This window comes from Terrapene carolina, unplaced genomic scaffold (genome assembly GCF_002925995.2).
Source record: "Terrapene carolina triunguis isolate 2854851 unplaced genomic scaffold, T_m_triunguis-2.0 Scaffold34029, whole genome shotgun sequence".
NCBI classification, from domain to species: Eukaryota; Metazoa; Chordata; order Testudines; family Emydidae; genus Terrapene; species Terrapene triunguis.
In genome coordinates this window covers 1,880,438-1,907,116 of record NW_020698380.1, presented here as the reverse complement: position 1 = coordinate 1,907,116, position 26,679 = coordinate 1,880,438, and the positions used below count along the sequence as shown (strand labels likewise).

Sequence of the window (26,679 nt, the reverse complement as noted above, 5' to 3'; positions counted from 1 at the left end):
AGTGTGTATGCTATGGCGTTACAGCAGCACAGCTGTAGTGGCTATAGTGTAGACATATTCCAAGTCTATCATTTCTTACAGTTGTCCAAGTAAAAAATTCAGCATTTGACTCCTAGTTAATACAAGTAAAAATCAAAGTTTTCAAAAAATAGCTTTTATATCTGGTGTACTATGAGACCTGCAAAATTTTAATGGGGTTCAATTTTGCAGTCATTTTTAGAGGTGAATGGTTTCACTGACTTAAATGGGAGATACATTTGCTGAATTGAGCTCTTCATTGGTATGTAATTTAATAATTCTGGTGATAAGGCTCTTTTTAAATGTAATTATAGTTCTTCTGCGTGGGATTATAATTTTGGCTCATCATTAATTGTGTAATTTTATTACAGTGTGGCATTTATACATCTGGAAATAACATCCTGCCTTTTATTAAGGATGGGGTGAGGGGAAAGGAAAAACAGTTAAAGCATTTGAAATTTAAAGTATTAAGTAAGGCTTTTGTTTTTAACAGCATCCCTTATTTCCTTTCTTTCTCTCTCTCTCTGTCTCTTTCTCTCACTCTGGAGAGAGGTTTTTTAAAAGGAACCCCACAGTGTAATTGGTTGTCTTTTAGGTGGAAAAAGAGAAGTTAGTTGAGATTGGCTGGAGCTGTTCTTGTTGAAGTCTGATCCTATTTCCTAGAAGACAAAACAAGACACACACACATAACAGTGGAGAGAAGAGAACAGCAAAGATAGAAAATGCAGCTTCTGTCTCTGGTATTGACTTGTACTTGCAAACTCACTGCTGGAAAAACACAGGCCCAGCACAGTCTTATCCATCACTCTGAGACCTGGCAAAGTTGTACAATGTTGCACTGTTCGATGCATTGCTTTTAACTACCTTTTTCTGGTCACAGGCTCACAGTAATGTTGCAAAATACACAGTCTTAGCCAGTTAAGCCAGACTCTTACTAAACAGAAGGCAAAGGAAGAGAGATAGGAAAAAGAAGAAATAAGGTGAGGAAAGAGGAGGACACATGATGGACAAGTGTGTCTGTGACAAAGTCTTACATCCCAGGTGGTATTCAAGATGTAACCAATGATGGTGGAGGTAGCAATAACATCTGGGTCCCTCAGGATGTCTCTCAGCATTATGATGAAGGGAAAATGGTGTCATGTCAGATTTTGGGATCCCAGGAGACTGGAGATGGCAGCCATGATGGGGAAACTTGCTCATTCCCATTCTTTTAATCAGCCAGCATGCGATAGCAGCTTCTCCCCCATCCCCAAAGTCTCTTTCTGATGACCCCAAAGGGAATGATTGGCAGAATAGCCCGTTCTCTCATTATATTGTCCAGCAATTAGGCCTAATTTCCGACACAGCAACTTTAGTTCATTGACTTTATTATAGACCAGATTGCTTAACTTCAGTACCCCCAAAAGATAATGGAGCAAATAATTAAGCAATATCTTTGCAAACACGTAGAACAGGCGTAGGCCAACTTTTTGGCCTGAGGGCCATGTCTGGTGGAGAAATCGTATGCAGTGTGCAGGAAGGAGCTCAGGGCAAGGGGTTGGGGTGCGGGAGATGCCTCAGGGCAAGAGGTTGGGGTGCGGGGTGCAGGAGGGGTTCAGGTTGTGGGCTCCTGCTTGGCGCCGCTTACCTTGAGCTGCTCCGGGGTGGCAGCGGGGCTAAGGCAGGCTCCCTGCCTGCCCTGGCCCCGCGCCACTCCCGGAAGTGGCCAGCATGTCTGGCAGTGGCTCTTGGGGGTGGGGTGGGGCAGGTGTCTCCGCCGCAAGCTGCCCTTACGTGTGGGTACCACCCCCGAAGCTCCCATTGGCCGTGGTTCCCCATTCCTGGCCAATAGGAGCTGCGGGGGGCAATGCCTGCAGGCGAGGGCAGTGCACAGAGCCCTCTGCCCCCAGAGGCCGCAGGGACGTGGTGCCGGCCGCTTCCGGGAGCGGCGTGGGACCAGGGCAGGCAAGGAGCCTGCTTTAGCCCCATTGCGCCACGGGGCTAGCAATCCCGCGGGCCGTAGTTTGCCCTCCCCTGACCTAGAAGATAGTAAGGTGTTAATAAAAAGTAACAGTCAGCATGGATTTGTCAAGAACAAATTGAGTCAAACCAACCTAATAGCTTTCTTTGACAGGGGAACAAGACTTGTGGAGAGGGAGGAAGTGGTAGATGTGGTATATCTTGACTTTAGTAAAGCTCTTGATATTGTCTCACGCAACCTTCTCATAAATGAGCTAGGGAAATACAAGCTAGATAGAGCTATTATAAGGTGGGTGCATAACTGGTTGGAAAACCATTCCCAGAGAGTTGTCATCAGTGGTTCACAGTCAAGCTGGAAGAGCATATCAAGTGTGTTCCCACAGGGATCAGTTCTGGATCCAGTTCTGTTCAATGTCTTCATCAATGAGTTAGAGATTTACATAGAGAGTAGAATTATAAAGTTTGTGCATGATACCAAGTTGGGACGGGGTTACAAGTGCTTTGGACAATAGGATTAAAATTCAAAATGGTCTGGACAGACTGGAGAAATTATCTGAAGTAAATAGGATGAAATTCAATAAGGACAAATGCAAAGTACTCCACTTAGGAAGGAACAATCAGTTGCACACATACAAAATGGGAAATGACTGCCTAGGAGGGAGTACTGCGGAAAGGGATCTGGGGGTCATAGTGGATCACAAGCTAAATATGAGTCAATAGTGTAGCACTGTTGCAAAAAAAGCAAACATTCTGGGATGTATTACCGGGAGTGTTGTAAGCAAGACATGAGAAGTAATACTTCTGCTTTACTCTGCATTGATTAGGGCTCAACTGGAGTATTGTGTCCAGTTCTGGGTGCCACATTTCAGGAAAAATGTGGACAAATTGGAGAAAGTCCAGAGAAGAGCAACAAAAATGATTAAAGGTCTAGAAAACATGACCTATGAGGAAAGATTGAAAATAATGGGTTTGGTTAGTCTGAGAAAAGACTGAGAGGCGACATAATCTTTTATGTACTTGAAAACTGTTGTTACAAGGAGGAGGGTGAAAATTTTTTCTCCTTAACCTCTGAGGCTAGGACAAGACGCAATGGGCTTAAATTGAAGAAAGGGCCGTTTAGCTTGGACATTGGGAAAAACTTCTTAACTGTCAGGGTAGTCAAGCACTGGAATAAATTGCCATGGGAGTTGTGGAATCTCCATCGTTTCCTAACCTGCTCTTAATCTCCAAACACCTGTCAGGAATGGTCTAGATCATACTTAGTCCTGCCATCAGTGCAGGGGCCTGGACTAGATGACCTCTCGAGGTCCCTTCTAGTCCTATGATTCTATAACTTCTGGCCCCATGCTTCTCTTGTTTACCAGGCATGATCTTAACACAGTTCTAGGCCGCCTTATTTAGGCTAATTCAGTCTGCCTCCCTTCTGCACCTTTTCCCATCAACGTTTATCATTATGTGATTGAAACATTTTGTAAAATTTCCGACAATTGAGTTCACAATTAGGGTAAATTTATAGGCCCAGTTATTACAGCACGCCCATGTTTTTGCCTTCTGTATATACTAGAGTAGAATCAGAACAAGATTCAGAATGTTTGTTGGTTTGGGGATTTTTTTTTATAGGCATGCTGCCTTTGTTAGCTAAAACCTTTTGTTTTTAGCTGTGTGTAAGGCCCAAGGCAGCTAGGGATCTTCTTGCATGGATGCCCATAAACTGACCTTTGTTTTGGAATTAGGAAAGTGAAGGCTCATGCTATTCTCCGATCTTTTTTAAAAATAGATACTCTTTAGTTGGTACTCACCATAAACTGCGCTTGCTTAGATAATGAGACGCTGTCTGCAAGCAACCCCATAACAGAGTATCCAGTAAAGACATTAATAATTAAGGTCATGCAGTCATGCCATTCTAAAAAGTCTCTCTTGCTTGTCTTTTTTTCACCCCTCTTCTCACTGGTGTCTTTTGTCCCATTCATCTTTAACAGGCTGTATTGTTAACCATTTGGAACTTACTGTAATTTTCTTTTTTTTATCATGAAGGTGCAGAGATAATTAAATATTAGTCTTAAACATTTCTGCAGAATGTCAAGGAACTGTACAGTGTGGTCTGGTGACTAAAACAGATACTGGACTTCTGTATTCTTTTGCCAGCTCTGATGCTAATTTTGTGTGTTACCTCAAGTAATCTGTTTCACTTTTCTGTGCTTCATTTCTACCCTTGTAAAGTGGGAATAATACCTCCTTTGTGGTGATGTTATGGGCTTACTGTTTATGAAAAGCTTTGAGTTCCTTGGATAAAGGCTGCTTAGAAATGAAAAGTATCTATTTTCTTTTACCCCCATCCAGTTCAGCAAATGCCACTCCTGAATTTGAAGGCCGGGGAGGAGAAGAGCTTGCCACAGAGATAGTAAATACGCTCTACAGAATATTTAGCAATGAAAGCACCATAGACGTGAAATCCCTTTGTATTAATCCCAGAGAGCACTGCTGGGTTCTCTATGTTGATGTTTTGGTAAGTGAAGCAAAGAAGAGGTAATTTAAGTTCCAGGGAATCTTCAAGGTACTGAACTACAGAGCATAAAAAAAGTTATTTAGTAATATTTTAAAAATATTTACACAGTTTATATCATTGCATATCCATGCCTCACTGTAATGCTGGGGGGGGGGGGAGGGGGAGGGGGTAGGGGAGGAGAGGAAAGAGGGGTGGCTAACATAACTACCCACACCATCTATCTCTTGACACTGTATTATTGCTTGTGGATCCTTGGAGCAGAACAAAAGCTTTATATAGAAGTGATGGGGCTTCCCCTTCCTCCCCCACAGAAGGTTTAGATTTTATTATTGAAGTGTGTGTGTAGAGAGAGTGAATACATGATCTCTTTCTAGAATGGAAACTAAATTTTGTCCATGTTCTAAAGTTAACCTAATGAGTTGCTAAATCACAACAATGTGCTTAAAGTTCTGAAAGAGAGAGAGAGACAGCAAGACTTGAATACAGGTCTGTGAGCCAGGAACTCATGAGCTCTGTTCCCAACTCTGACACTGACTGTGTGTCTTGAACAAATCAGTATTTCCCTATTTTGTAAAATGGGTAATAACTGGTAACTTCCTCCAACAGATGCATTAGTTCATGTTTGTAAAGTGCTTTGAAGATATAAAGCTCAGTGATAAATACAGTTGCCAAAGCCAAATGTAGGTCTGTGTTAACAAACAAGAACATTCAGAATGCAGAGACACCTAAATAAATTATGTATGAAAATACAAATTCATTATGTTCTTTTTTTAAAAAGGCATTAGTCTAATTATATAGGGATGTGCCTACTGTGACTAACAGTAGTACAGAACGATCAGATGTGTACTGATGCAGTTTGTTACAATCTCAGCAGCCATCTTAGCAGAACCTAAAATAATTTAATTGAAAATGAAGTGCTGTTTTTGAAGAGTAGCACTGGGAATTTAAATTATTTGGTAAACGTGAACAAAGCTACAGATTATTAGATGATATGCATATTTGCATAAAGTCAGTAAATCACTTTTTTAAAATCTCGTCTCTTACTGCACAATATTTCGAACTTCTTGTTTGAATCGTTCATGATACTGCCAAGTTTACCGTAGCAGTAATTCTGTAAACCTCCATGTGTGAAGAGATAATGTTAATGATGGGAATTTTGATTCTTCTTACTTAGTCACATTTAAATTGATACCCACATTTATTTCTATATAGCTTTAATCCTCTTAGATTGTTAAATATGTCAGTATCTCAAAGTTCCTTATGATATATACCTTCTTGATTCACATACTTTCTTACATGGTCAGCTTTATGCATTTCGCCCAACTGAAAATTGTATTAGTAAGTCTAATGGAAATGTGTTCAGGACTAGGATTTGTGCTGAATAGCATGCAAAGGTAGAACTCAGATTATGAGATTTATTGTATTTAAATCTTGTTTCTTTTGGGGGTGGGCGGTGTGTGCCATTAAAGAACTACTTCCTCCTGGGGAATTCTGCACCATTACACGCACACAGAGTTCATGTCCTCCGCAGATTTCTTTGCTTCCCCGTGGAAAAATGACTTTGACGGGGAAGCAAAGGGAAGCCACAAGAGTAGTTTTATGCCCCTGGGTATGTCATTTCGGGCACCTGTAGCAGCCAGCAGAGGGGGGGGGGTGAGGCTGAGGATGCCCCAGATGGTGGCTCCTATCCTGTGCCAGGCTCAGCTGCTAATCCCCAGTGGGCTGGGGCAGAGGGGACAGGACTACTTCTCCTTCCCCTGCAAGGAGCAGCCAGGACTGGGTCAGACCCACCCCCAGAAACCTCCCCTCCACCCCCTCACACTTCCTGTCCTCATCACTCCTCAGCCATGGAGGAGGGGTCACTATGTGGAGCTGCTACCCTGTCTGCTCAACCCCCTATGCATCCAGGCTCCCCCCACCACCATACCCTCACCCGCTCTGTACCCAGAGCCTCCCACCAAGCCTCACCTCCTGCACCTGGAGCCTCCCACACCCTAACCACAACCCCTCTGCATCTGGACCCGCCCCCACCCCCCAGCTGAGCCCCACGCACCCAAACGTCCACCCCAACTAGTCACACTCCCCTACACTTGGACCACTCCAACAAGCCCCTTCACCCAGACCCCCACCCCACTGAGCCCCAGCCAGCTGCACCTGGACCCCCTTACAGAGTCCCATTGCCCCTGCACACGGAACCCCCAACGAGTCCCTGTGCATCCGGATTCTTCCCCCTTCCTCCCACTGAGCCGCCCACACCCAGATTGCCCCACATAGAACCCTCTCACCCTGCACCTGGATTCCCCCCCACACTAAGCCCCTTCACACTTGGATCCTGCCAGGATGAGCCTGCCTGCCCACACCTGGTGTACCTGCATGGAGGGGCAGGGCCCCCTCATGTTTCTGGGGCTGGCCCAGCCCTTGCACTGTCAGGGTCAGGTGCAGCCTCAGCGCTGAGTCTGTGTCTTGGTAGGGGCTGCAGGGTGTTCTCCCACCTCTGTGCAGCCAGTGGACTGTGCTCCCCACTGCCATTCTGGAGCCTCCACGTTTATTTATTGACCAAATTTGCAGAATTTTAAAATATTGTGCACAGAATTTTTATTTTCTTTGGTGCAGAATAACCTCAGGAGTGACTATTTGTATTGCTACAAATGATCATTAATGTATGGATCTTTTCAAATTTCAGTATTTAAATTTACCAAGATATTTGTGCTATTTTCTATTATAACTATAGGGAATACCATAAGGTAGAGTAACGATGTTACAATGCAGTAAGAGTCCAATATTTATAGGTATTTCTGCCACACTCGCTGTGTGAGTGCTCACTGTACTACATTTTAATGTTATACTAATGGCTCATTACAGTGGAATTATCTGTAGTGTCCACACTAATATCAAGTGGACTTTTCTATTTTTGAAAGTATAATGATGAGCAGATTAATGAGAGAACACTTTTTACTGCATTTCCCTCTAGATGCATAAGAATAGCTCCTTTTCATGTTAGTGGGATTTGCACAGTAAATTGAGGGGAGAATAAACCTCATTAAGTTTCTGTCAGAAGTTTAAAAAAATACTGCATTCTTGGATATGCAATAGAGTGCATAGAATATATTTGTTACTAAAATAGCTTGTTCTGAAAGATATCTGATTTCGATGGATTCTTGCTCCATTTCTTATTGCCATCCATATAACCAGCCACAATTCCACAGAAGTATCTGAGTTTCAGCTCTTATTTGAGGGTAAGGTTTGACCAGTATATACAACTTCAGGAGAAAAGGGAGACGAGATTTCTTTAACAGATGGTGTTGATGCAAAGTCACTCATCTAAAAAGAAAGATACTTTTTCTTTGTTAGTGGCCTATATTTTTATCTCCAGTATAGTTGAGACTTGTCTTAGTTGGTTGCACAGTCACACTGTTAATGCTCAGTAGACTGAACCAAAAGGAGTTAGACTACAAATTTGCATGCAGAAGCTACCCAGGGGCTCTTGGTTAATGCTCTGGTTGTATAATAGTGGTCTCAAAAGAAATGATCATTCTATTTTTTTAAATATAAAAAATTCCATTATCCCTAGAGCAGCACAGTGAGTACAGAAAAACCATAAACCAGGGATCTGCAATCTTTTCACACCTACAGTTTCCTTTTGTTGCTGATGTTAAAGACAGGCTTTTAGGAGGCTTTTGTCATGATTGACACATTTATAGTCATCTTCACACAAATTGCCCCAGCAGTCTGTCATACTGGATGGCGAGAATGAGTGTGTGGTTTTTCCACCTCCTTACAGCACAGTATACACATAGGAAGGCTACATTAGGCTCTAGTAAAATCTTAGCCATTTCCTGTTGAGCGTCCATAGAAGGGTTTTTTTTGTCACTACTGACTTGGAGACTTTTCCTCAAGGAGGACTAGGGCCAGGCTTAGAATTTTATTTAACCACTCTTGAGTTTATTGTGGTTTGCAGAGGAAGGGGTAGCTTTTTTTTTTCTTCCCACAACTCAAACAGCTGAACAGATTGAACAAACAAACATTCACCTTGTAGGAATGTTAGTCTAAAAGATATTGTTTTGAAAAAGTTGTTGTACCATGGGTAGCATGTTGTTGTACCCTGGCCTGTAGGAGCTACTGTAATACAAATAATAAAAGTTTATATTGGAGGTCTGAACATAACCTTAACTACAGTACAGACACATCCTGTCTTTAAATAAAGATAGTGGTTTTATTGCATTTATCCAGTAAAATCCAATAACTACTGAAAATGGCGGGCTAATTTCTCTGTATCAAGCAATTGTTGCATAGCAGTAATTTGGTCACCCTCTGTCTTTTAGCTTTTGCTTTCACCTTTTGTCAGTTTCACCTTTCAGTCATCAGTCTGTCTTGGTACAAGTAATCAGTCTGAAATATAACCCTTACTTAATTTAGAGTTCATTTCCTCGTAGGCTTTTTAGTTTTCTATGTTGATTACATTGACCATACTTCAGAATTGTACACTTTGAAACTTAATCCACTATATTCACATGAGCTGAGTAGATTGGTGCATTCACGCATCTCCTGTTAAGATAGGGGCAAGTGCTTTCATTGGGTAGGTTTTTAAAAGAAGAAGAATTATGTGGATTAAGAATGAATGCCATAACTCTCTTATTCTGAGTTTATTTTTAAATATTGCCATAACTACAGCTGGCTGAAACTTCCTAAATTTCACATTTGACAAAAAATTATTTTCAACAACTATCTCCCTTCAATTTTCATTGAAAGTTTTAGAGTTTTTCACGTAGCTGTAGTGGTAATGAATGCTGTTCTAAAAAGAATCCTTACCACTGCATTTTTGTAATAACTATGCTGTGCACTGTGCTGTGTATATTTGATGGTTTTAAAATTGCATTTTAAACATTCACTTTACAGTGCAATTTTGGAAAGAAACTGATATTGTATAGTTGACTGTGACTTCATAGGTAATGTTGAGTATAATTAAATATAGAAAGTTTTTTAGTGTTTCAGTGTCACAACTATTTAGGGAATATTTTGATCTTATAATAGTTTGATTTTTGTGTTTTTTACCTCAGTTATTGGAATGTGGTGGCAACCTCTTCGATGCAATCTCTATTGCAGTGAAGGCAGCTCTCTTTAATACGAGGTAAGGCATAGTTCTTAATTTTCTTGGGAGGATAAGTACTTTCTGAGCACTTTTAAAGCTTAAACATTAAAACAAAGATTAAGGGATTGGATGTCTAGGTCAACTTGCATCCAGATACAAAACCGATCATTTGCATCCAGCTGAAATGAATTAGTGATTTCAGTCTATTTCTGTTGGGCAGGTGTCCTCCTTCATGACGAGGATGCTTATTGGCAAAGAGTTGAAAGATTTAATGATCATGGTAACTGTTACCTTGTCACCCCTTTAAACATGGCCAACTTCAGAAAAAGCTTATTTTGGCAGCGGTGTATAATTATAAAGACCTTCATGCCCTAATTTCCAGACGGGCTGAAGTCCATGGACGCTGCAGATGCTTGGCACCTCTGAAAATCACTTCCTCTGTCTGTAGGGCTGTCAGACTGTCACCAGCTCTAAATTCCTGTATTAAAAAAAATTGAGTTTTTTCTTTTGCATTAAACAACATGAATCATGGTTCATAGTTTCTTCACGGAACTATTGACTGAGAGAAGGAAAGTGTCACTAGGTGCCAGAGCTCACAAACTTTTGCGCAAGTGCAATGTCGTTAACAAAACCATCAATTGTGCTTTGCTACCTTCTCTGCACATGGAGTGGCGCATGCTGGAAGGCAGGGAGTCTGGAGCAGAGGTACTTTGCTTGCCATTTCTTGATCTGCCTGCTAGCGATAGCTAAATTTAGCAACATAGATTTGCACTTACAGGAGTAAGTTAGCCAATACTTCAGCTGAACGGGTAGGTTCGACGTACAACCAGATGAAGAAACTCCCCACAGGCAAATGTTACATTTCTAGTTTGTCAGTAAACCTTTTCAGAAATTCTTTCCATCAAGTGTGTGATGAGTGATCTTGTGAACAAAAGTTGCCAAATGTTGCATAGTGAGACTCCAGAATAGCTTTCCAAAAGTTAAAGTTTATGTTGCAGGCGCAAGAGGTCTGAAGGTGTTCTACAGCAGTGTATTGAAACTCCATTAGCTTCCGTAGAGTTAGTTACTCCTGAGTTACGCCAGAGTGAAATCCGATTGCAGCTCTATTGTTGGAAAGCAGCATACAAGGAAAAAGCATGGTTCTGAAGACGTATATCAGGTTGTTAAAATCTGTTTGTTCAGACATGAAGAAAGTCTCTTGAGATTGAGAAAGACAAGATGGGTGAGGTAATATCTTTTATTGGGCCAACTTCTGTTGGTGAGAGAGACAAGCTTACACAGAGCTCTTCTTTAGGTCTGGGGAACCTATTCAGAGTGTCACAGCTAAATACAAGGTGGAACAGATTGTTTAGCATAAGTAGTTGCCTTGATTGGTCCCTTGAAATGTGTTAGGTGACCTGTTAACACCCCTCCAGAAGTAGTGGGGGAGAGAGATTGAGACAATAACTCTGCTACACTTCATTCCTGTTGGTATTTTACTGAACAGTCTCCTGCTTTAATCATCTCCACAGTGGCTTTTTTAAAGGAGTAAAGTGTTCCTGTAATGTGGAATCCATTAAAAGTTATATTCTCACACATTGGGAAGCTGCCAAAGACTTGTGAACTTGCTAAGGGTGAAAAAACATTGCAAAACGATTTTATGGGAAAGCTGCCTGGATGCTGTTAGTCTAAATTCTAAGTTTAGTTTGTAACAGCTGGTGTTCCATGGTTTTTTTTAGATCCCTTGTTTGTGCTTTATGTACAAGATATCTGGGCTTTTTGAAATGTAGTTTAAACAGCAGTCCTATTTTGAAGGTTACTGTATATAAAGAAAATACAAAAACTAAAACAGAACAGCATTGGATTAGGAAAAACGTATTGCAAGCTAACACTGGAGGACATTATGCATGCAGTGCTTGCTTTAATAGTTCTTTCAAAAACAGTGCCTTTTAAAATAGATAACTTCATCGCACTTACGAAAGTGAGAGACTAATGGCTTGAGTTTGGAATAGTGTGGGCAAACACTGTCTAAGCTTCTCCAAAGCCACTGCCAGTACTTTTTTTCAGTTTTGACCTACAAGAGTCTTGCTCAGGGGTGGGCAAACTTTTTGGCCTGAGGGCCACATTGGGGTTCCAAAACTGTATGAAGGGCCAGGTAGGGAAGGCTGTGCCTCCCCAAACAGCCTGGCCTCCGCCCCCTCCCACTTCCTGCCACCCTGACTGTCCCCCTCAGAACTCCAACCCATCCAACCCCCACCCCCGCTCCTTGTTCCCTGACCTCCCCCTCCTGAGACCCCCCGCCCCTAACTGCCCCTCCGGGACCCCACCCCCTATCCAACCCCCTTGCTTCCTGTCCCCTGACTGCCCCGACCCCTATCCACACCTCCGTCCCCTGACAGGCCCTCCAGGACTCCCACACCTATCTAACCGCCCTCTGCTCCCTGTCCCCTGGCTGCTCCCCGGAGCCCCCTGCCCCTTATCCAATCTTCTCCCCCCCTCCCCCCCCCCCAACCACACACACACACACTCCCTGCCCACTTACCATGCCGCTCAGAGCACCAGGACTAGCAGCTGCGCCACCTGGCTGGACCCAGCCATGCCACCGCGCTGCCTGGAAGGAGGTTGCAGCCGCACTGCCCAGAGCGCTGGCGGCACAGCGAGCTGAGGCTGCGGGGGAGGGGGGACATCAGGGGAAGGGTCGGGGTCTAGCCTCCCCGGCCGGGAGCTCAAGGGCCAGGCAGGACGGTCCCGTGGGCCGGACGTGGCCCGCGGGCCATAGTTTGCCGACCTCTGGTCTTGCTTATTTCACTTTAGCACAACTGGCATTCTTTGCTTAAGTGTGAACTGGGAAGAGCTATTGTTGTGGGGACCATGAAGAAACCATCAAACTCACTTTTATTTGTGAACTAAGAATTTGAGCTCTGTCCTTGAGCAGTGAAAGGCACTAATCCACTATGGAATCTAGTCATTTTTTCCTTCCCCTTCTCTTAGTTCCAGATATTTACTTTACAGACTACTTTGAAGTTTCCTACAACAGTTACTAGCCCACCAGAAAAATATCACTTCAATCATGTTAATCTATTTTTATCAATGCCAGACAATTCCAATCTAACTATAGTACAGCTATACTACTTGTCCTTCATAGTAATTTTGTGACCAAGTTTCCATTATAAACCTGTTTTCAAAGGTGTATATATCAGCTTTAAAAAGACCAGCTCTTGCTTGAAACCTGGAATCCAAATTAGTGTGTTCTGGCTGCCATTGTTTTTGAAGCATTTAGTTCTCAAATGCCTATCTGAGCCTTGTAGAGCAATAATTTTATCCTTAAAAACCAAGCTTGTATAGCTTCCTTCATAGCTATGGGGACGCCTTTCTTTAGGCTTCAAGGAATCCAAGATGGTGACCCAATATGGTGGCATATTCATTAATCTAAATGTTTGCATTTTTCAGACAGCTTTAAATGACTCACCAAATACTAATTGAATAATATTCATTCAGTTCTAGTACTAAGTAGGTATCTAAAGGCACTTAGGGCCATATTCTGCTATAGTAGAAATCTGTATTTTAGTGGAGCTGTACATACACCAGGGCTGAATTTGCCCCACTGTATTTCCACTGTTATGTTTTGGAACACAAACCTCTGTATGCTGGGGCCTGGAACAAGATTCCTCAGGTTATTGTATAAATGTGCAAACACTCACAGGGCTGTGGTTTAGCATATTACAATGATGCATATCCCATATTAGTTTAACACTGGCAAAAGCTAGATAGATTGTGACTTTAGGCACTTGTAACTGAAAATAGTAATTATTTCAACAGTAGATGTCACTCTGCCCCTTACCCAACAACAGGGTAGTGATGGAATTGGGGGGGGCAGTGGAGACCACTTGCAGATGTCAGGCTGCAGTTCTAGATCTCCTGCACTGAACTGAGAGCATTGCTGGTGTGCCACTGAGTACTGCTGTGCTGGCTTTGCAGTTGCTGCACTGATGAACCTTCTGCAGGTTTTAACACTATTGTGGGAACTCAACAAATAAGTATAGTGCACAAAAATAAAATGATTAGATTTACAATTTGCTTAGTCTGGATTCTGGAGCAAAGGCTTTTCACAAGGGGAGGGGGTAATCTGATGCTTTCCAGGAATGCCCTTGATCCTGCAAAAATCTATTTCTACTTCTTGCTTATTTACCAAGGTGGCTGTAATCACCTCCCCACTTCTTCCATGCTACTAATATTCTTCTCTGTCTGCCCAGCTCATGCTGTCCTCTTGCCTTAGTAGATGTTTGGTCTTGTCTATAACTTCATATCCTCTTGCCTTGAGTACTGCAACTCCTTCCTCTAGGGACTTTCCAAATACTAGCTCTTGAAACTGCAGCATAAGGAGATGCATTACTACTTGCCGCCTTCTGTGTACGAGGGAATAATGACTCTGTCATTGTCATCTTCAAACATTGCTTTCCACTTCCTATGCAATTCAGAATTGGGGTTAAAAATTGCTCTCTATGGACTTGATTTTAACCTTCTTCTAGCCTGTCTAGCACACTGCTCTCATTCTATCCCTCCAAATAACCTTGTCACTGTTGCTCAAGAGTCTTCTCCTTTATAACAGTCCTCTTGTATCAGCCTACGTGTAACCAACTAACTGTCTTGCCCTCTCAGTTGTAAATAAAGTGTTAATAATTTTCAGCAGAAAACATCTTGTCTCATTGATCGTATTATATAACTCTACAAAGTGCTTTACATGCAGTTATGTAAGACTATACAAAATAGTTGCATTCTGCGTATTTTAAAAGATTTTTGTTTTGGTTGGTCAGTATTATGCAGGGAATATGCCTCTTCTCTCTACAGATGTCTTCGCTGTTATGAAGCACTTGTCATTAGGACTCAATATGAACTGCAACTACACCTCTATCCCAATATAATGCTGTCTTCGGGAGCCAAAAATTTTTACCGCGTTATAGGTGAAACCGCGTTATATTGAACTTGCTTTGATCCGCCGGAGTGCGCAGCCCCACCCCTTCCCCCGGAGCACTGCTTTACCGCGTTATATTCGAATTCGTGTTATATCGGGTCGTGTTATATCGGGGTAGAGGTGTAAAATACTTTCCAGGCATTAAAAAACAAAACAAAAAACACTTTGCTCCTGTAAGGAAAAAAATGTTCAGTAAATCCATCCAGATATTTTACTTTAAAAGATGTTACAGAATGCATAAAAGAAGTCTCTCGAGTTTAATTTGTAACACACACGACACTGTGCTGTAAAAGTATTAATATAAACCAACATTTCTGTTAGATGTCATCCAGTTACCAAAGCTAATTTTTCAGAGATGCACTGAGGTGTGTTATATCTTCAAGGAAAGTGCATAGAAATGGGAGATCTGTTTTCTTTTTATTGGCCTGCAAAGTAAGAGCTTTCATGCTATATTCATCCCTGAGGGGAAGCAGCCTTCTTACACCAATGGACTCCATCAAAATTGCACCAGGGCCGAACATGGCCTTCACATTATGGGCAGGAAAAGTAAAGCAAGTGATTACTTAAACTTCCAACTGACCTTTTATTCATTACCATAAGAATGTTATGTTCAGCTTTTTGTAAAATTTCCATGGAATTTATACATACTGTGCATATAATATGGCCAACTATGTCCTATAAATCTGACAAATTTCAAAATATGGAGACTTAACGTTCACATTCACGTTTTAAGTAATATGTGAAATTGAACATCTCGGGCATTACTTCGTCTGTTGAACAAAGGATTTGGGGAAAGTATATATAATCCCTCTTTAATAAAGTGTAAAATCTGTTCTGGATGAAGATGTCTGAAGAATTCATTTTTCTCTTGATTAGACTCCTCCGAAGTGGAGGAATGTGTCCTAAAACATTCACCTATACAAGGTTATCCCATCCTATATACTTCTCCAGACATGTGCCTCTTGATTTTCATTGCTGTGGTGGATAGGAATAATGGAATTGATCAGGAAGGTGAGGGGGTAATTTTTGTTTTGCAAATGTCTGGCACAGGGACTGAAAAATTAACCTTATACTTCTTGGCACTAGTTGAAGGCCTAAACCTACTAGCCAGAGGTAGACATGAAATTTGAAGGTTGAGAGCCAAACCAGCTAAATCAGCACCTTTGTGAGAGGTTCAGCCCCCTGACATCCCAGCTTTTATGGAGGATGCTGGGATTTCTACTGAAGCTTCTCTTGGGACCCTGCTTGATAGCTCTATTTTTCATATCTACCTCTACTAGCAAGCAGGAGGCTGTACTATAGAAGGGGGGGAGAATCTCTCAACTGGTGAGGAAAGCATTCTACTACTCTAGCCTTCCCCCCCCAGTAGTTAGTCTCCTTCCCCCTTGAATAACATTAGTGCTTATGTCTGCTTCTAGTCATAGCTTTTCCAAGCATTAGCAGCAACACAAAATTGGCATGGGTTTCACTGTCACCCACAGGATTATGGATAGTAGCACTGAAACAAGATCAGTTAGTTTAACCAAGCAGGAACAGAGTTAAGCTAGCAGCAGCAGCAGAACCAGAGAAGTTGCCATCTGCAGACCCTAGGTGACAACATTGCATCACTTTACAGTTGCTTCATAGTATAGCTGTGTAATTAACAGCAAGAAGCTTAGTATTTAAATTAATCGAAATGCTGAAGAAATGGATTTTTGTAAGCACTCATGCTTGCCATGTGGGCATTGGTTTCTCCCCCAAGCCCTGACCAGGTCTAGTTGATCACTTACTTGGTGGTATGTTTAAACAAAATACGCATTTTAACATTAACTGATGTGACTGAGGAGATCAGAAGCATTCTTTAGAATTAAGACTAAAATCCTACAGTACTAAAACGGGCGTGTTTGTTTTTGGTGGTTTTTAGTAGTCTTTCATCTGCGTTCCCTTTCTTTAAAAAGAAGCATGGAAAAGTTATCTTTAGAAATCTTAACAGCTTTATTTTCTCTAGGAATGGGGCAGGCCTACATAACAGATTAGAGAGTGGTGAAGTAAAATATCCAGTAAATTTTGCATATGCTTCTGTTTTAATAGGATACCCAAAGTGCGTGTTTTGGAGGATGAAGAAGGATCAAAAGAGATTGAGCTCTCTGATGACCCTTATGACTGTATTCGACTTAATGTGGAGAATGTACCCTGTATCATCACATTAAGCAAAGTAAGCCTGTAGAAGTTTGTACATTATTTCTTTTAGCTTGTGACTCTTCTATAGACTTTGGCTACAGGAATTGACCTGCCATTATGGGTTGGGAGAAACCATCTTTTCTTTGATGACCAGAGCCATGAGTTACCCCCATACTAAAAATAAGTTCTTGGCTTCCATCCTTGGGTTTATTTATTGACTTGGGAGGTAGGGAAGGAAATCTTTGTGGAGAGAGCGTTCCATCTCCCTCTCAAGTTGTATGTCTTGATGGAGTGGGAATCTGCAATAGCTAATCCTGCTGTATTCTTGGACTGAAACAATTAACTATCCATCCATCAGCTGCTTGCTGATAGTGAAGTGGACACTAGTATTGGCTTCTCTAATATGCTAACATAATATCCATTAGCCATTTAAAATGTTGGAAACCTATTTGGTGAGCCACTGAAGAAACAGAAACTTTGTTGATGGAGCTAACCTCATGCCTACCAACACCCTGCGAGATAGGTAAGCGTTATTGCTAGGGCCCTACCAAATTCGTGGTCCATTTTGGTCAATTTCACACTCATAGGATTTTAAAAAGCATAAATTTCATGATTTCAGCTATTTAAATCTGAAATGTCAGTGTTGTGCCTATAGCGGTCCTGACCCAAAAAGGAGTCGTGGGAGATCGCAAGGTTATTGTAGGGGGGTTGTGGTACTGCTACCCTTACATCTGTGCTGCTGCAGGTGGCAGCGCGGCCTTCAGAGCTGGCTAGCTGGAGAGCGGCAGCTTCTGGCCGGGAGCCCAGCTTTGAAGGCAGAGCGGGGCCCTCAATCAGTAGCCACCACTCTCCAGCCGCCCAGCTCTGAAGGCAGCGGAGCAGAATTAAGGGTGGACTTGGTCTGGTCTTGCCACCCTTCCTTCTGTGCTGCTGCTGGTGGCAGTGCTGCCTTCAGAACTGGGCACCTGGCCAACAGCCACCACTCTCTGGCCACCCACCTCTGAAGGCAGCAGAGAAGTAAGGGTGGCAATACCATGATCCCCCTAAAATAACCTTGCAACCCCCCTGCAACTCCCTTTTGGGTCAGGACTCCCAATTTGAGAAACGCTGGTCTCCCCTGTGAACTCTGTGTAGTATAGGGTAAAAGCACACAAGACCAGATTTCACGGTGGGAGACCAGATTTCATGGTCTGGGACGCATTTTTCATGGCCGTGAATTTGGTAGGGCCCTAATTATTGCCATCATTTTTCAAATAGAGGGACCAAGGCACAGAGAAGCTAAGTGACCTACATACAGCAGGGACTCAGAGCCGGAAGCAGAACTTGTTCATAGCTGTTAGGTCTACTGTCCCTCTCAGTACCACTGTTTTCTTAAATTCTCTATACAGTAAATTGGTGTGTGTGTGATCCCACTTAATTCACTGTTGCATCACTTTGTTTTCTATCTGCCCATTTCTCCAACCTTTCCAGCCACACAGCAATTGCCATAATATCAACTGTCCTTCTTGGCTTGGTCATGAGACAGCTTGCATGCTGTCATGCAAATTATTCTGTTTTCTACCTGTTACATAAATAATAATTAATAAAAGCTGTCACTGAGGCAGAGACTGAATCTCACCTCTCCCGAGCCTCAGGCATGTGTAACTTTTGTGGATAAAATTCCACAGTTGAGGAAGAAAAAGAAGCCTTTGAGTGAAAAGTTGATCCTTTTTTAAAAATATATGTATAAAATTTTAAAGGAGCTTCCCACTATTGCCAGATGTTTGTAATGTTAAACTAAATTCCATGTGGATGAATTAAGAGTCAGGATGTAGATCAAGTGGCCAAAGGTGCGTGTTTATCCTATGTACGTAGTATGTTTATAAGCATGCACACACAGTAACGTTGCACTGTCAGCAGATACAATGTCCTATATCAAGGTGCTATACTTAACGACTGACACAGCTGCAGTGATTTAGCACATGAGCAAAACCAATGATCAGACAGTATTTATATTTCTTAGGATTGTAGCATACAGATAAACTGACCGGTTAATGGTTTGGTGGAGTTACCTCCAATGCTCTAATTCCATCACCCAGTAAGTTCATAATTATCTGGACACAAAACAATTTTAAAAAATCCAAAAGTAAAATATGTCCTTGGTTCTGCAGATTGGTTGTAGGCATGTAGTTGATGCTACCCTTCAGGAAGAAGCTTGCTCTTTGGCCAGCCTGCTGCTTTCTGTGACCAGCAGAGGTACCCTTACGTGTATGAAGAAATTGGGGAACGGTAGTCTTGATCCAGAGAGTATCTTTGAGATGATGGAGGTAAGAAGTGCTGACGAGCAACTTCAGCTCACATAATGGAAAAGTGGATCTTGAGCATATGAAAAATTGCAGTGTGGGCATAATTAAAGGGATACTGAAAACTTACCTAGGGGCAAAAAGTGACTTGTGGAAGGTCCCAGGCAGCTTCCAAGGAATCTGAAATTCCTACGGGAATGAATTTCACTTATGCAAACCGTTTGGGATGTCCCCTCTGACACTGCGATAATCTGGGTTTTCTTCTATATAGTAGTGTCATACTAGCAAAACTTAAAAGTTAAGGTTACCAACATTATTTACAAATCCTATATTTACTTCATAAAGAACAAGTTTCAAGCCTGATAATTTCCCTTTGAAACTCAAAACAAAACTTCTTTAACATACATCAGTTACCACACAACAGAACTGGAACTTGTTGTGAACTGGTACTTTACAGTACATAATCTTTAATTTGTATAACTTGTTTTTCATGTAATTGACTTATTTAGCTAGTAATCGTTACAATCCTAGTACTTTACTTTTCACATTTTGTTGTAATACACCTCTACCCCGATATAACACGAATTCGGATATAACGCGGTAAAGCAGTGCTCCGGGGGGGGCGGGGCTGTGCGCTCCGGCGGATCAAAGCAAGTTTGATATAACACGGTTTCACCTATAACGCGGTAAGATTTTTTTTGGCTCCTGAGGAGGTAGAGGTGTATCTTTGTATCTGTCCTTTTTACTGATATGATCCTCTTCCCTTTCTATAACAATATTTATAAAATGCTGTGGTAGCTGGCAGCAGTTCAAGTTGACTTGGGAATTTCACTTTAAATCCTTCTTTAGGCCTCTCTCTGAAGCTTCCCTTTTGGTGTGAAATTTCTCATGCCCAGACTTGGCCTTAAAGTATGTACAAATGAGTTTTGTACACCAGCTTTGTATTTCATTTGCACTTTAATTCAAAATTGGCTGTTTCTGAAAACCTTCACATTTGGCATAAACATGGCGCTTGTGAGAAATAGAGCTAGGTGGGAAGTGGCTTCCCCATCCTGTGAACATTTGAGATTTCAAAAACCTTTCCCCTTTTGCATTGGGATGAAACGTACCTTTTTTGAAGCATTAATGAGAAAGCAAAGACGCCAGCTCCAGAATTAATAGCGTGGTGGCTAGGGCACACGGCTGGGATGTAAGAGACTCGGGTTTAAGTCTATGCTCTAAATCAAATAGAGCAGAGCCTTGAACCTGGGTTTTCCACATCTAGGCGTGTGCTTTAACCACAAGGCTTTTAACTATTCTAGGGGTTCTCTCTCCTAGTTCCATGCTGGACCTGAAACTATTGTCAAAACTAGTATGTTCCTGCAAAACATTAATTTTGACAAATAGGCATTTTCCAGCAAAACGATGTGGTTTTTTTGTCAAATTCCTGACCAGCTGTAGTGAGGAATGCAGAAATTGGAGCCAGGTTTGAAAACAACGGGTTAAAGTGGAAATGACATGCTAAGCATGCATGACACTTCACTTTCTCTTGATGTAATTTAAAGCCTGGGTGTTAATCTACCACTGAGCTCCTGTTTGCTCTGAGGAAAGTCATTTCACTTCTGTGCCTTAGTGTACCCATTTGTAAAATGAAAATAGTAATTTCTAGCCTGCCTCACAGGTCTGCTCTCAGGATCTGTGTTGAGCTTTGAACATTTAAAAGTGTATGCACCAAGGGTCAGATATTTCAAAGGTACTTAGCACCTAATGATGGAGATAGGAGCCTAATGGGATTTTCAAAAACACATAAGCAGGTGAAGCACCTGACTCCCATTGAAAAAAGGCAATTAGGCACCTTACTTACTTAGGGCTAAATTTACAAAAGCTCCTAAATGGTACTGTACAAACAAGTATTGACTCCTGTGACAACCTAAGAGTTAAAACTTAACTCAATAGCCCAGTATGTTATGTTGCCCCTTACCTATTTTAAAGAAATCTCTCCTCCTTAAGTGGTGATGTTATTCACTGAAATAAACAAGAAAAGGCTTTCGGGGGAAGTAAAGAATTCTTTCTTTGGCTGGGGGTCTGACTGGTCTTGTTCCCAACACAGCAGCCTGTTTGGGGAACAGATGGAACAAACAAAGCCAAAAGCACAGGGTCTGTGAAATGGAACAGTTTCATAACTCTTGCTTGACACTTTTATATCCTCCAGTGGATTGATTCCAGCCCAGAAAATGTTCAGCATTATCAGCCTTGGGGTGAACAGACATTCCAGCCAGTACATCGCTTTTAGGAAAGCAGCGTAATGGTTCAGCTTTGGAAAGGTGCCATAGCTACACCTCTTACTGGATTAAACTTATCATAAGGGAGTCAGGCAGAAATAACTGAGATGCCAGTGGGCAAAATACAGGACTCATGCACAAAGCAAGGGTAAACGAGTCTTGTGTTGGAGATAGCTGGGCTAGATATCTGGTGTGGGAGTGGAGCAGAATATTTCATGATACCCCCTGGGGCTGCAAAGTTACCCCAGTCCATTGATTGTAACAACTTCTGCACCTTCCCTACATGTGGAGTTTTGGTCAGTGGATCCACATAGTCCTATACCACCCCATCTCTCCCAAGCTTGTCCCAAATGCTCTTCTTGAGGCTACAGAACAGTACTGCATGAGGAGGGTCTGGGGAAGTTGTAGTATCCTTCTCAATTGCCTGGCTCCTTGATCGAGCATCTGCTTCATTTTATGGTTTCATGCCTCCATGTAGAGCTTGGACTTGCCCCCAATTAAATGGTAGGTCGTTTTATGGGTCTCTAGTTATAAAATTGAGGAGCAGCTTCCTTCAGACAACTTGGCCATAGTTTCTATTCAATACCCACAGCTTGAGCTGCCCATTGACCTTTTAAGGACAGTGAGCGAGGTTCCTCTCTGCTCAGGGAATCTTATGGTTCCATGATCCTATGCCAGCCAGACCTAGGGGAAGTTCTGATCTACACCACTGCCGTAAGATACCTAAGAGATGTTTGCCAGTAGAGGGTCAGTGCAGGCTCTCCTCCGATGTGTTTTCTCTTTCAGCATGTCCCTATACTAGAGACATGGGGAGGAAGCTGGTGCAGGAGTTGCTTCTACTGTGTTTATGCCATTGGAGAGTTCTCTGAGGCTCCTGCCTGGCACAGAGGGGCAAGCTCATACTAGGGAATCTGGCCCACTGAGGTTTTGATGAATTGGAGCACTTGCCCCTGGTTTGAACAATTTTGCTTTGGAGGGGTTCTTTCCAAAACTTTTGATCAAGTTAAGAGTCCCCCACGTGCAGTTTGTCTTCGTTCAAATATGCCATTTACAACAGCTGGTGTATATTAATCATTAAGGGAAAAAATAGTTGACCGAAGGGGAAGTGTTCCACATAAATTCACTTCCTGTTAGTAGGATGCCTCAGCTTTGTCTTGCCTTCTTTGCATTACAGACAGGAAAACGGGTAGGCAAAATGTTGCACACTTCCCTACAGAAGATCTTAGACAAAGAAGAGAGTCTGGGGACAACACGACAGAAGGTTGGGTTCCTAGGATGAGTTGTTTTATCAATGCAGATGTACATTTTCAAGTTATTTTTCAAAGCATGATCTTGCAGTTTGTATGTGAAATAAAGGATATTTTTGGTTTTAATATTGTGTCCTAACCATGTTTAAAATACTTTTTAAATGCAGTTAGCAAAGCAGAAGGAAACTTAACTAAGTCTTAAATGAAAATAAATTAATTTGAAATGCTTCATACTGCCTTCTGCTCTGTACCCAGTAATTGCACCAATCTAACAATCAATACAGCTACGTTGCATGACACTTCTAAATTAGTTTGTGTGGCAAAAAAATGTTTTCCATCGCTACAAAACACAAGAGCAGTTGCACACTGGAAGTCTGCATTTGGCTGTAGAAGTTGCTTTATTCACTATGCAGATAAAACAAATTGAAGTAATAGGGGATTATCTAATCAAAGAACATTTGATTTCATCAGTTAGTTTGAACTGGACATCTAGCTCTGTGCTTATGAACAATAGCTGAAAAGTAAATTCCTAATTTGCATTTAAGACCAAAGTTAGTTTAACCTTTAGCTTCCCCCTCTTCTAAAGTGAACAGAAGAGAAGTGTCAAATTTAGCTTCCAGCTGTGACTAGCTTTTCTCCTTTCTGCACCCCCATCAAAAGCTCCAAATATGAAATTGAGGTGAGAAGTGGGAGTTTAACTGCTGCTCTCCTCTGAATAGCTGGTCAGACCTCCAGTCTGAGTTAACACTGCACCAGGCAGCATTAACTTTTTCTTGGACCCATCAGTTGTTACCTCTGTACAGTTGATGCAACGGTATAACTCCTGAAGAAGCAATGCTAGTCTCTCCTTGTATGGAACTACTTCCAGACCCGTGATCATTGTTGTTTCCCTTCTGTGAACCTTTTCCAGTTCCACTATACAGGTATCTTGTTGAGATGAGTTAACCAGAGCTGCACACAATATTCAAGGTGTGGGTGCACCATGGATTTATATAGTGACAAGATATTTTTCTATCCTGTTCCTAACATAGTGTTAACCTTTTTGACTGCTGCTGCACCTTGAGCAGAAGATTTCAGAGAACTATTGAACATGAGGCCAAGATTGTTTTTGGATGGTAAAAGCTAATTTAGAACCCCTCACTGTATATGTATAGCTGGGCTTATTTTTTTTCCAGTGTGCATTACTTATCACATAATGTTCAATTTCATCTGCCATTTTGTTGCCCATTCTCACCCAGTTTTGTGAGATCACTTTAACTTGTTGCAGTCTGCTTATCTTGAATAACTTTGTATAGTGTGAAAACTTTGCATTTTACTCTTCACTTGACATCTAACATTCCTTGCCCCTACGTGATGATCTCATAAAGCAGAATCTGCTCCAAAGTAGGTTTTGCAGGAAGTTAAGACATCAGTTAAGTTTTATTTCACTCCTTAGCTGAAGTTCTCAAAACTCAGATGCATATAGGAGAGTAGATGCAGGATAAAATTGTATAGTACAACATAACCCTTTGAGTCACAGTAGTTTGGACAATGTATGTGCAGCTTCTGTTGGCAGACATAGCTAAAAGAATGAGATGTGCTGCATTCAACAGAGAGGAGGAAGAGAAGGCTGGAGGGAGAAGTTTAAATAAATAGTTTGAAGAAGCTGATTTTTTCAGCCAAAAGCATACAGATGTTTGGAATGATCCTTTTGCATAAACATTGAGGCAAAGCCACTGCTGTCCTCCAGAAAGCAATTAACATGCTTTGGGGCATGTAATCCAAGTTTTTTTTTTTTTTCCAGTTTCCATTATTTAAGCTTCCTAACATTTTTAGTTTGACATCTCACAACTCAGAATTAAGACCTGAAATAGAGGTTTCTTTTAGTGGGGGTGGGCTGTAGCTTCTTTTGCAGACCACCGTGTTTTGGGTTAAATTAGAAATCATATCCATGTTATCTAAATTATTAGAAAAAATGTACTTTCAAATCTCCATGAATCCTTTACAGGACATCTGTATTTTCCCTCCTCTTTCCCCCCCCCCCTGGTTGGATAAGAGTTCATCTTAAAATAAATATAAATGCAGCCCTATCACCCATGTAGCCTCTTTGGTCCACTGTAAGAGAAGTTCTGGGAAGGTAAAAATTGAGGCCACCCAATGGGCTGAAGAACACAGGTTCAGTATAACATTCAGGCTTTCAGTACCTGATAGCAGAAGATTATGATAAGAAAAGTGACTTCTGACAACACAAGAACAATGTTTTATCTCATTGCTCTGCCTTGTACTACAAAATTATGACACATGATTAATGAAGTCGTTGACATAGAACAATTCAGTTGCAGGTTTATTTTGTGCAAAGATTTATTTGAGGTGACTAGCAGCTATAGGAGGGGTGGGCAACCTGTGGCTCCGGAGCCACATGCGGCTCTTCAGAAGTTAATATGCGGCTCCTTGTATAGGCACCGACTCCAGGGCTGGAGCTACAGGTGCCAACTTTCCAGTGGTCCAGGGGATGCTCACTGCTCAACCTCTGGCTCTGCCACAGGCCCTGCCCCCCACTCCACCCCTTCCTGCCCCCTCCCCTGAGCCTGCTGTGCCCTCGCTCCTCCCCCTCAGAGCCTCCTGCACACCACAAAACAGCTGATCGGGAGGTGCGGGGAGGGAGAGGAAGCCGCTGATTGGCAGGGCTGGGAAGGGTGGGAGGCGCTGGGAGTGGAGGGGGGCTGCTGACGTATTACTGTGTCTCTTTGGAAATGTACATTGCTAAATTCTGGCTCCTTCTCAGGCTCAGGTTGGCCACCCCTGAGCTATAGTGTATTCCTTAGCCTGCAAGCTGCATGGTAGGATGAGTGTGGCGGGGGGAAAACCAATTAGCTCATGTTTGTATTTCATAATAGGTTTCAAAAACAAAAAACACATGCTATACACATGACACCAAGCATCTAATCTAGCTGCAAACCTTTCAAGCCATGGAGCCACCAGCATGACAGTAGCAATTGGTCTAACTGGCCCATTATGCTATCGATTAATAGTGAGGTACCGAAAGTTGCCCACAGGTATTTTCAGAGTGAATTTTGTAATCTGGTGGTGATAGTCTGCAGTTATATAGCATCTCAACATGCTTTACAGGCACTAATGGATCAATGCAGCAGGTCACTTGTGTACAAGGATCCACAGTTGTCAGTTCCTTGCATCTTCGAGCAGTATGCACTGGTGAAGAGAATAAAGTTTCCATAGAGGGTACTGTTCAGAATCTTAGCAATAGAAAGTTTAGGCATCCACCCATGGAAAAATTTTGGCTAAAAGTTAGATACCTAAATCCATGTTTACTTCAATGGGAATGACAGGAACTCAGCACTTTTGACCATCAGGCCACTTATTCAGGTACCTTTTTAAACAAACAAATAAACAACAAAAAATCCCACACCCTCCCAAATGTTGGTGCCCAAGTTTGAAATTGTATTAAAAATAAAGGCCAACATAGTATTTTGAGGTGCTGCTATGATAAAGGATTTGCTTTTGTGAATAAGGCACTGATCCAATCACACCCCACACAGAAGAATTGTTAATTCACATTCATTTGAGGCAGTGCATCAGCGACACATCCTTATCTACAAAAATAAGGGGTAGAAGTGACTATAGCTAAAAGCATTACAAACAGCTGTCAGTTGTCCTTGCTGCCCTTGGAGATTTGCTGATGCGAAGTCATATTCCCAAGTGGACCATCAAATCTCTTACTTACAGGGGAGAGTCAGGAGGACAAATTTAGCCTGTCACTGCAATGGATGCAACTTCTTCCAGCAGATCTTTATGGCTCTGCTGTTCTCACACACCCTGCAGAGATTTGGCTCTCCTACCAACTTCTGTTTTTGAGGTATGTATTTAACAACAAAAACAAAACACCGCCCTAACCCAACTAGCACTCATTTTCTTCATACAAACTCCTGTTGCCATTTGGGTTGATGGAAAGTTCCATGTGTTGCTGTGCAGATATTGCCACGTTTTCATTGACAGGAATCCAGTAGAACTAAAAGGAAACATCTGTGGAGCAGGCGAGTTTAGTGTTTGTCCCAGAAAGTTTTAATTGCCTGTGCTCAAAGTATAGATGGTCCATACGCTGCATATTAGAACGGAGGATTCTAACAGCACCTGATAGGTTGGGACAAAAATAAATGAGTAAAATAAAAACAAAACGATCTCTCCCCTCGTAAATAGCTTACCCTTATT

At 42.0% G+C, this 26,679-nt stretch overlaps 1 protein-coding gene across 1 annotated transcript in view; it reads left to right on the top strand.

The window, feature by feature from the left end:
• The window catches only part of LOC113405157 (exosome complex component RRP42-like), a 39,001-nt gene extending 12,676 nt beyond the window's left edge, over window positions 1–26,325 (top strand). Inside the window, exons 4-9 of the mRNA XM_026646078.1 lie at window positions 4,318–4,483; window positions 9,541–9,611; window positions 16,594–16,717; window positions 18,834–18,989; window positions 22,401–22,487; window positions 26,197–26,325. Of these exons, the coding sequence (XP_026501863.1) occupies window positions 4,318–4,483; window positions 9,541–9,611; window positions 16,594–16,717; window positions 18,834–18,989; window positions 22,401–22,487; window positions 26,197–26,325 (733 nt within the window). The remainder of the gene's footprint in view (window positions 1–4,317; window positions 4,484–9,540; window positions 9,612–16,593; window positions 16,718–18,833; window positions 18,990–22,400; window positions 22,488–26,196) is intronic.
• The last annotated feature ends 354 nt before the right edge of the window (window positions 26,326–26,679 follow it).